The sequence below is a fragment of the Sardina pilchardus genome, chromosome 5, assembly GCF_963854185.1.
Source record: "Sardina pilchardus chromosome 5, fSarPil1.1, whole genome shotgun sequence".
Classification (NCBI taxonomy): Eukaryota; Metazoa; Chordata; class Actinopteri; order Clupeiformes; family Clupeidae; genus Sardina; species Sardina pilchardus.
Window position 1 is genome coordinate 8,039,746 of NC_084998.1, and position 10,540 is coordinate 8,050,285.

At 45.2% G+C, this 10,540-nt stretch overlaps 1 protein-coding gene across 1 annotated transcript in view; it reads left to right on the plus strand.

The window, feature by feature from the left end:
• Window positions 1-8,089, plus strand: part of LOC134079753 (scavenger receptor cysteine-rich domain-containing group B protein) — a 9,751-nt gene extending 1,662 nt beyond the window's left edge. The window contains exons 2-8 of the mRNA XM_062535831.1: window positions 1,512-1,814; window positions 3,364-3,744; window positions 3,963-4,043; window positions 4,408-4,434; window positions 4,924-5,238; window positions 6,508-6,609; window positions 7,703-8,089. Of these exons, the coding sequence (XP_062391815.1) occupies window positions 1,512-1,814; window positions 3,364-3,744; window positions 3,963-4,043; window positions 4,408-4,434; window positions 4,924-5,238; window positions 6,508-6,609; window positions 7,703-8,019 (1,526 nt within the window). The 3' untranslated portion in view covers window positions 8,020-8,089. The remainder of the gene's footprint in view (window positions 1-1,511; window positions 1,815-3,363; window positions 3,745-3,962; window positions 4,044-4,407; window positions 4,435-4,923; window positions 5,239-6,507; window positions 6,610-7,702) is intronic.
• The last annotated feature ends 2,451 nt before the right edge of the window (window positions 8,090-10,540 follow it).

Below are 10,540 nucleotides of genomic sequence, written 5' to 3' on the forward strand. Positions count from 1 at the left end.
ACTATCTAAGGTGTCAGAGGAGAATCATGAGGAGCTCATGTTGTATATGCACTGTCTTTCCTGATGTTCAACCTTTCCACCTTAAACTAGAATATCTGTCTAAAGTTATTATTTCTGTTTCTTCACACACAAAAGTGATGTTCATTCATTTGTAGTGTTTCAATCTTTCCCATAGATGGTTAGTGTACAGTTAGCGGAATGCATGCTGACTACAGCCAGAACTGAACTGGTTTCCTCTTGTGTGTCAAGCCAGGTCTAAGATTACAGGAAAATAGAGATAGTAGACATAGAGTGCAGTAACGGCCAAGAACCTCCTGTCAACAAATCATTTTGACCAAAGTCTCTCTCTCTCTCTCTCTCTCTCTCTCTCTCATTGCTCTACTTTCTCTTTCCTCATATCTCTCTCTCTAACACTCTCTCACTCCTTGCTTCACTCTTTCTTTTTTCATCTTTCTCTCTCTCTTTCACTCTGTTTCTCTCCATCCCTCCTTCTCTCTCATTTCCTTTGTCTAGACAACAGCACCACAAGTATGACCGTGCCATCTCAAGGTAAGGCATGATCTGGGTGGCAGCCCACTAATACCACACACTGATTTCACTCCTTCCATTACATTACATGAAATCTCTCATGCCCCAAACACAACTGTAACATTTTCAGCTAAGGAGGGAAGAGAACGAGAGGAAAAGAAGGTGGGAGGGAGGGAGACACAGATAGAAAGAGAAAGAAAGAAAGAGAGAGAGAGAAAGAGAGAGCGAGAGATCACTCTGGCCCACAAGGCACAAAAAACAAGGTCGCTTCCCCTTGCTCTCAATTTCCCTAATCCCCTCAATTACTTATTTTGCCGTGCTTGGCCCCTTCCACGTTACACAAGCCCTCGGAGTCATGTGTCTTATTTAGTATTATTTTGTGCCTTAAGTTGGAGGGATTAGACCTATTCTTTCAAGATTCTTGTGGCTATTACCTATCATTATATTAGAGCTACGCTTATCTATTTCCTCCCCTTTTTTTGTTTTTTTTAATCATTTTTTCCAGACGGTAACACAGAAACACACTCTTTGGTGTTAGACAGCGGGAGACGGTAACATTCAGTGTGCCTCTGGGTTGTAACTATATTGTAGCTCACTCGGAAGAGTCAAGGACAGACAATAGCTCAGCGTTATTATCCTCTCTGATGCACACACACACACTCAGACAGACACAAAGACACAGAGAGAAAGGGAGAGAGGAAGGAGAGGGGGGAAACAGGGACAGTACGAATATATAAATAGAACAGCCCAAATTGAATGTCCTTTTAGGGATTATGTTTCCTCTTTTTGCCAATAACATAGAGTTAGACAGTTGGCTCTCCATATAAAAGGATTACCCAGATGACTATAATATAGCATAATACATATGTATAGTATACACACTATATCAACTATAAACTATAATATATATAATACATATATACCTATAATGTCTATATTTTCCTCTTGTTAACCCTTACTTGTCTGATGTCCCCTTTTCCCAGTGCGCCTAATGAACGGGCGGAACCGGTGTGAGGGTCGCGTGGAGGTCGAGTACAACGACACGTGGGGCACGGTGTGCGACGACGACTGGGACATGGTGGACGCCAACGTGGTGTGCCGGCAGCTGGAGTGCGGGCTGGCGGTGGCCGTGGGCAGCAGCTCCCGCTTCGGCCAGGGCGCCGGGCCCATCCTGCTGGACAACGTGGACTGCAAGGGTGGCGAGACCGACCTGGCGCTGTGCGGCAGCCTGGGGTGGGGCATCCACAACTGCTACCACTACGAGGACGTGGCCGTCACCTGCAAAGGTACTGTATTTAAGATTAACCGCGGTCAAATTCCTTGTTTGTTTGTTTTTTTATGCAAATCTGGCCAATAAAGCTGATTCTGATTCTGATTCTGATTCAAATTCACATTCGGATTCAAATTCTGATTCTGATTCTGATTCTAATTCACATTCGAATTCTGATTCTGATTCTGATTCTGATTCTGATTCTGATTCTGATTCTGATTCTGATTCTGATTCTAATTCTGTAGAAATGAGACAAATGAGTGTTACAAATGAGTGTTTCAAATTAAGCTGGAGTTGAGGAGGGGGGGAAGTAGCTTGGCAATGTCACAGTCATAACATAGTCGTAACTTGGTTTCTTGAATGACAGCCTAGTGCACCCCCACACACACATACCCACACCCACCCATCTGTATCCTGAATGCTGTAACATAGCTCCTAATTTGGACTTGTATATAGAGTCCTGTCAAGCATGCTACCCTGACATTGCACTGTGTAGCTGGCACTTGAAATGACTGACTGATGGTGGAAAAGCTGTGTTGGCACTGACTAACCCCCTCTCTGTGGACAGGCACGGCCGTGCAGGAGTCTCGAGGAGTGCTCTTGGAGGCCACCACCCCGTCACACCGCAACGTTGGCTTACGTAAGTCACAACTTCCCAAGGGTCTGTGCGGTCCTTCGCGTCACAAGCGCAGTACAGTTCTGAAGCGGCCGACCTCATTTCTCATGGGAACGTTCTGTTCAGTTATGAGGAATCAAAGACATTTTTCCGCTTTTTACAGTATTCAACGAAAGTGATAGCTGTTGTCCAGATATGCATTGACATTAAAAGAAAGAAACTTCTTTATTCAGTGGTAGCTCTATCCGGGGTACCTAGAGTTTCACCGGCCAAGGGTGACCTCAGAGGGAAAGTGGAACACAGATGTTCCTTAACACTAAACAAAAGCCTGTTTGGTGCTTGACAGTCGTTGATGAATAATGTATTGTTACTGAAACAAAAGTTCAAAGGGTTCTCTAGGATACATCATGCAGACCACACCATGAGAGGGAAGGTCATCCTTTTGTTCCCCACCCTTGTCCTTCCTATAACGCCTCAGGGCCAGCTGACTTGTATGGTTAAGGGCTCTAAAGAAAGTAACATATACCCCCTGGGAACTCTCCAGCCAAGTTACTGAATCTTTATATTGAGGAGTCATTGGGCGAAGTCGTGTTCCCGAGGGAGAGAGCAGCAGGCAACCTGAGAAAGGCTTTTGTTTTCTTCCTGTGTTGGGTCTTATGGGGAAAATCCAAGAGGAAGTGAAATGATTGAAATTTGTCAGGTTCCCGTCACAAATGCATAAACAACTGGAATGGTCCCGATGAGACAACCTGAGAATGGCTTTTGTTTCTTCCTGTGTTGGTTCCTATGGTTGAAAATGCACAAGGAAGCAAAATGATTGAAATTTGTCAGGTTCCCGTCACAAATGCATAAACAACTGGAATGGTCCCAGTGAGACCAGAAAGACTATGACACACAATGAATGGCACTCAAGCTCAGAGAAGCTGACTTGTAAATGTGAGAGCAGAAGTTCATTTGAGTTCAGTGTGCGACAGTAGAGAAAAGTGGAATGACGTCACTCCCCTTTCTGTTGCAGGAGATGGTACCATCCGTCTGGTCGGCGGAGCGAACCACTGCGAGGGAAGGGTGGAGATCTATTACCAAGGCAACTGGGGGACCGTCTGTGATGATGACTGGGGCTTGAAAGACACCAACGTGGTGTGTCAGCAGATTGGATGTGGCCAGGCAGTCGCGGCGCAGAGCAATGCCTACTTTGGCTATGGCACCGGCCTCATCCTGCTGGACAACGTCAACTGCAACGGCTACGAGAGCCACCTGGCCACCTGCTACAGCCTGGGCTGGGGGATCCATAACTGTGGCCATCATGAAGATGCCGGAGTCGTATGCGAAGGTTAGGGGATGCTGTAGACTCTTATTTTGGCACTCCAAAGTCCAATATGCAGCAGAGATGCCAACCTCACACATGTGAAAAACATGCATTGATATTAAAGTTCTTTTAATTTCATACAAAGATTAACTTATTCAGTACTTGCATGCGTGCTTTGTTCACATCCCTCATAATATGCATAATCCATATAATATCCCTCATAATTTGTCTTTACTCTAAAGGATCGGGATCCACTACCACTCTGCCAACTGTGAACACAGACACATTTAACAGAATATTCCTTCTTAACGGGACAACTCCAGGTAACGCTCACAGTTGGTGCACACACTTCATACACAAACACGTGCCAACACATGCAAAGCCTGTGTCTGGCCATCTGGCATCGCCAAGCAACAGGGGAGTTTTTGTGAAAAACCCATTGCCAGGCAACTGAGTTTCTCCATCAACTTCACTGATGCAATACATCTGATTCACCAGCAGAGGGAGCCACTTGAGTCACTGTCCCCTCCAGATCCCTTATCTTTTCAGTGTGTCTTCCATGTTGTGTTCATTTGGGTTGTGGTCAATTTGGTAGGCTGTGAACACCATCTGTCTCTCTCTCAGTCATAGATACAGATACAGAGTCAACATCAACAACAACAACACCAACCACTACAACTACTACGACAACAACCATAAGCACAACAACTAAACGTAAGTGAATCACTGCACACGGCCACTGAAGCACAAAGCAAGCACAGGCACATCACATAGAAACTGTATGACAGTTATTTAGTTTTAATGAACTGATCACACAATGCACAGGCACAGCATAGACACTGTGTGACAGTGAATTAATTTGAATGACCTGACCATGCCATGACGTCTGGTGTGTTAATCTTGAACAATAATTCATAAATGACAGGGCACATTGATGTGTTTAGGTAAGGACAACACAGTTTCTGTTGTTTCCAATACAACAACAACAACAACAAGTTGTGTTATTTTCAACACAAGTTGTGTTATTTTCAACATATTGTGTGACAAATAACAAAAGTAATGTGTTTTGAAACAACACAAACTGTGTTGTCCTTACCTAAACACATCAATTATATTATTTCCCACACATATCCTTTTTGAGAGTGCGTATAAAAGGGCACGAGTGTGACCTTTAATGCTCGTCCTGCGTGTCCTGCTCCTCAGCGAAGCCCACCATCCGCGTGGTCAACGGCAACGGCACCTGCCGGGGCCGCGTGGAGGTGTTCCACAGCAACGTGTGGGGCACGGTCTGCGACGACGACTGGGACATGGACAACGCCCAGGTGGTGTGCCGGCAGCTGGGCTGCGGCCCGGCCATCGCCGCCAAGCAGCTGGCCTACTTCGGCTACGGCTCCGGCCCCATCATGCTGGACAACGTGGACTGCCTGGGCAGCGAGCGCAAGCTGACCGACTGCTTCAACCTGGGCTGGTTCCAGCACAACTGCGGCCACCACGAGGACGCCGGCGTCATCTGCTCACGTAAGCTAAAGACGAGCCCGGCCCGTCACCGGTGTGTGTGTTAGACTATCTGGTGACGAGGAGGAGGAGGAGTGTGTGTGCGAGGTCGTGGAGAATAGAGTGAACACGAACAAAAGTAATGAATATGCAGTGGTGTTTTGTGTGCAAGCAGGCAGTCTTATTCACACACACGGAGACATGCTCTCTCTCTCTCTCTCTCTCACAATTATATCTCAGACACACACTCAAACACATGTACACACACAAAAACTCACAATGGCATTCACACACACGCTCACAATGAGACTCACACAGATACTGTACACACAGACACACACAGCGTCTCTCTCTCTCTCTCTCTCTCTCTCTCTCACACACACACACACTCACACACATCAGAGCATGTGCACGCATCCATTGGCTACCCACCACGTTTGCCATGGTACAGTCCTCCCTTGAGTGATGACTCACTTCCCTAGTCACTCTCCCCGGTCATGTTTTACTCCGAGAGTACCTCCCCACACACACGTATCCCTCCCCCACACACACACGTATCCAGCCCCCCACTCCGACCCCCCCCACACACACCCACTGGCCCACTCTCATCTCTAGGCCCAGCTGAGACGCCCTCGCGCCGCCCTCCTCTCTCCCCTCTCCGCCCTCCGCTTGCCGCTTTCCTCCGCTGCTGTGTGTGTGTGTGTGTGTGTGTGTGTGTGTGTGTGTATGTGTGTGTGTGTGTCTATGTGTGTGTGTGTGTGTGTGTGTCTGTGTGTGTGTGTGTGTGTGTGTGTGTGTGTGTGTGTCTGTGTGAGAGTGCAGAATGCATGAATGCATAAAATATAAAGAGCCACAGTCAGGGAGGATCAGCATCAGCCGAAGCCCGTGGGGCAAACACTGGGCTCTGGGTGGGGCTATAAAGAGTGGGGCAAACACTGGGCTCTGGGTGGGGGTATAAAGAGTGCCACGTGGGGCAAACACTGGGCTCTGGGTGGGGGTATAAAGAGTGCCACGTGACGGGGATACTTAGCCATACATATATGCATGAAAGTGCTCAATGTATACCATTTTTAAAAAAAAAAAAAAAAAGGTGGAACGCAGTTCAGCTGACAAAGTTGGTATAGACTGCATCAAAGCAAACTTGTAAATGAGGTCTTTCAGAGGTTCAGATCTCCTATAAAAAAATGATCTAGCTTTTAGTTATTAGTTAGAGGTGATTGGTGTCTAACGGAATAGATGTCTGGATTACCTCTTCAGCACGAGGTGACATTTTTTTCTATCTCCTGTTTTCAGCGTTCACTGGATTCTTGGGGGTAGCGAGAGACTTTGGCATGACCCTCAAAATGCCCACAGGCTCCGGTCCATCTCAGATGCCCACCACCACCCCTCCACAGGGTAAACCTCCATCTGCTCCCTGATCACACACACAGGCTCTTACTGTCATAGATTAGCATTGGGCTTCGGGATATGGGTGTAAATAGGCGTGTCAGTTTGCTTTTCCTCTGATAGCATGTAATGCAGACAGCCCTGTTTGATGTTAGCCTGAAGCACCAGTAAGTAGCTGCACTTGTAGAACAATCAAACTCTGTCAGACTTTTACAGGCATTTAATGATGTACTGTAATCGGCTCAATGGTGTTTTTTGCCCCAAACGGCACCTTCCAGGCAGCACAGCCTAAAAGGCACTACCTTTTACCATATTCTTAACCCTAACCCCCTCAACCCTCATCCTACCCCTAAATTGAGGGGAGTAGTGCCTTGAAGGCAGCGCTGCCGGGAAGGCACCATTGAGGGTAAATAATACCAAGGACTGATGTGCGCGTTTGAGTTCACAATTGTTAATTTAAAGGGACACTTCACCGATTAGCATTAAGCTTTGAATCTTTAGAAAACCAGTCATGTTTTTGAATGGTCGTGCATCATTTCCTCAGTTTGCCTTGAGATGGGAGAAATACGGATTTCATGTTGGACTTCCTGCTTTCAATGACGTAAAAATCATCATTTTACATCATTGAAAGCAGGAAGTCCTATTCATGGGTTTCATTGAAATCCATATTTCTTCCATCTCAAGGCAAACTGAGGGAATGATGCACGACCATTCAAAAACATGACTAAGACTAAGCTTAATGCTAATCGGTGAAGTGTCCCTTTAAGAGTCTCAATTTGCATCCTGGCTTCCCCTAATGTTTCTTTACTTTAGATCTTTAGGTTTCATTCCATCGAAGTCTGTCCAAATTATATTCACTCTTTTCTGCATTGTGGGGCACATGAAGACAGCATAATAGTGTATGCACAGTCCAAGGGTCACCTCTAGCTGAGGAGATAGGATTCCGTACAGTTTCTGCCATTTATATATCATCCATAATCATATGAGTTCACATAGTCCTCCTGTTTGATGTCCTCTCCCTCTTCTCCCTCTTTCTCTCTCTCCCTCCCTTCCCCTCTCTCTCTCTCTCTCCCTCCCTCCTTCTCTCTCTCTCTCTCTTTAGGTACGGTACGGCTTGTCCAAGGCCAGAATCAGTGTGAGGGCCGTGTGGAGCTCTTCTCGCAGGGCTCGTGGGGAACGGTGTGCGACGACGCGTGGGATCTCCCGGACGCCCAGGTGGTGTGCAGGCAGGCGGGCTGTGGCGAGGCGACGGCGGCCAGGGGCCAGGCCTTCTTCGGCCCGGGCAGCGGCACCATCGTCATGGACAATCTCAAGTGCACGGGCGCGGAGGCCACCCTCGACGACTGCTCCCATATAGCGTGGAACGTCCACAACTGCGACCACACGGAGGACGCCGGCGTCACTTGCTCACTATCGTGATCGCGCCCCCGGCAACGCGCGCCAGGCAACGGTCACTATGTCACTATTGCCATAGCAGCAAGTGGGTAGTGGGGGGAGAGATTCTGACACCTGGACTTGTATACAATTTGTAAATAATAAGCTCACCCTGATCCTCAAGGAGAACAAAAATGACCAAACAATTCAACAACAAAAAACCAAACAAGCAAAACCAACTTATATCACTAAATATGATGAATATATATTCCTATTATGCACTTTATAAATACATAAATAAATAAAATGTAATTATAAATATAAATATATATATACAGTATATATATAAGAACAACACTGTACACATTTTTTTTTGATATACAAAAGAAACCAAAGCTTTAGACTGCCTCTATCTTTGTCTCTGTTTTTCTGCCGAGATGCTGAAATATTTAGCGTACATGCCAGCCGTACCATCCCACATTCTTTGCTGGTTGAGGAAGGTACACTGGAGCAGGGCCATTCATTATTCAGATCCTAGATGAAAGGGCTCCTCCTCCTACCTCTCCCCAACTTGCTGACACACCATCACCACACAGGGCTCAATAACCAGCCTCTATAGGAAAGAAAAAAAAACACAGAGTCAAGGTTGATTCCATTTTTTATGTTTTGTTTTGTTTTTTTGCATTGGGCAGACGGACAGACAGATAGGATGATTTGCACAGTGTGCCCAAGCCTCTGCTGTAGACTCGTCTCTCTAATTTATTTCAGGCTGGAGCTGGATGGCTCCCTGATCAAAGACACTTTCATTTCCTCAGCTTTGAGTTTGAGTTTTTTTTGGTGCCATGTGTGCTGTCTGAGATTCAACACCTGCTCTCTGTAAATAGTCATTTTGGTCCTTTTTCTCTGCAATCCACTGTGGACTCTGATTTCTCCCTCTGCTGAATGTTAGCGAGAGAAATATAGATATATACCCTGCTTAATATGAACTGTTTTCCATGGCCATTAGGATACACTGAGTGAAGTTACCAGAGGGTTGAGGCCGGGGGGCATCATCTCAACATGTGAGTCTGTTGAGCAGTAGTCTTGTGTATAAGAGCCTGCGAGTTTTCTGATGTATTCAACCCAATGCTATCCATGTCATTTTCAATGTCTATGTGGCAACTCAAAAATCTATGTCTAAGACTTCACCAGCATGTACTTTACATCACACAGAAACATCTCTCTAGGCCTTTTCTGTAGTTTTATTTGTAGTCATCAGCCATTTGTTTATGTTTTCAGATAATATTTTTAAGATGTGTATCCAGTGGTATTGGGAAAGCATTTCATTAAGGTGGCAGAGGTTTTAAAAATATGCCACAATTTGCCCCTTGAAATATACCGCTGTGCCATGAAAACGACAAGTTACCACAATTCTGTGGTGAGTGGACTTGTTGGCATTTGAGTCCAAAACAGCAATGGGACAGTGCAACAACTCTCAGGTTAAAAGAGTCGGACTCCTTCATTGTAGACGCCATAGAAATGACCTATGTCCTCTAAAGCTGATCATTTGATAGATGTTGCAATGCAAAGTGGGTGTGGGACATAGAGTACAGTATGCTCACATAAATAGACTTTTGTATTGAAAAGTACTGGTGACTTCCTTGACAATAATAATGTGTGGCATGCCTTCTGTTGGATTTAGTCTACCTGAACATTTACTGTAGTTTTTATCTTGTAAAAACAAATAAAATTTCTGTGGAGGAAAACAAATGTTCGATAAGTCACTCATGATTTGAATTTAGAAATAGATTTTTAAAAGGTTATATCATTATTACAGTATTATTATAGTAATTACAATAAGTTACTGATAAAAGTAGCTGAAATGGTACCAATAGATAGATTATTTCTTTCAACTACTGTGTAGTATTAATAAAATTGCCAGCTGCACTGTAAGTATAGTAAATCCTATCTTGTGTCAGGTGGCCCGTCATGTTGGCATTGCATCGGAGTTAGAAGTCTGTTGGATTTCTGGCTGAAGCATTTTTCCTTTGGGTAAGCCTCGCGTACAGATGAGAGGTCCGGATTACTAGCAGCCCAGCAGCCATTTGGTGTCCTTCTTTTGGAGCCAAATAAATATATAAATAAATAAATCATTCATCCCAAAACAGCTGCTCAGAGCAATGTCCTGCTCGGCCAAGAGAAAGATGGTGTGTGTGTGTGTGTGTGTGTGTGTGTGTTATGCTCAGTTATCTTGCATGTGCTGTAAATAGAGACGACTCTTCACAATTTAACATACAGTAGCTGCATCTGGTCTATTACAGCAGGTCTAATGAGGGCATGTGTAGTCAGTCAAGTTGACAAATGAACAGACCTGAACAGTGACAATGTGGGGGAAAAAACTTGTAGTTGGCGAAATAGAAACATGTTTGTACAGTAAGTTTCTTTGACTTTTAAAATCCTACCTCGCCATAATTTACCACTAATACAACTTGATATAACCATATACACCACGCTGCATAGACTACTACTAGTGAGACTGGTATGACAGCAAGGTGGATAGGGCAAACTCCAAAACATTTCTATGAAA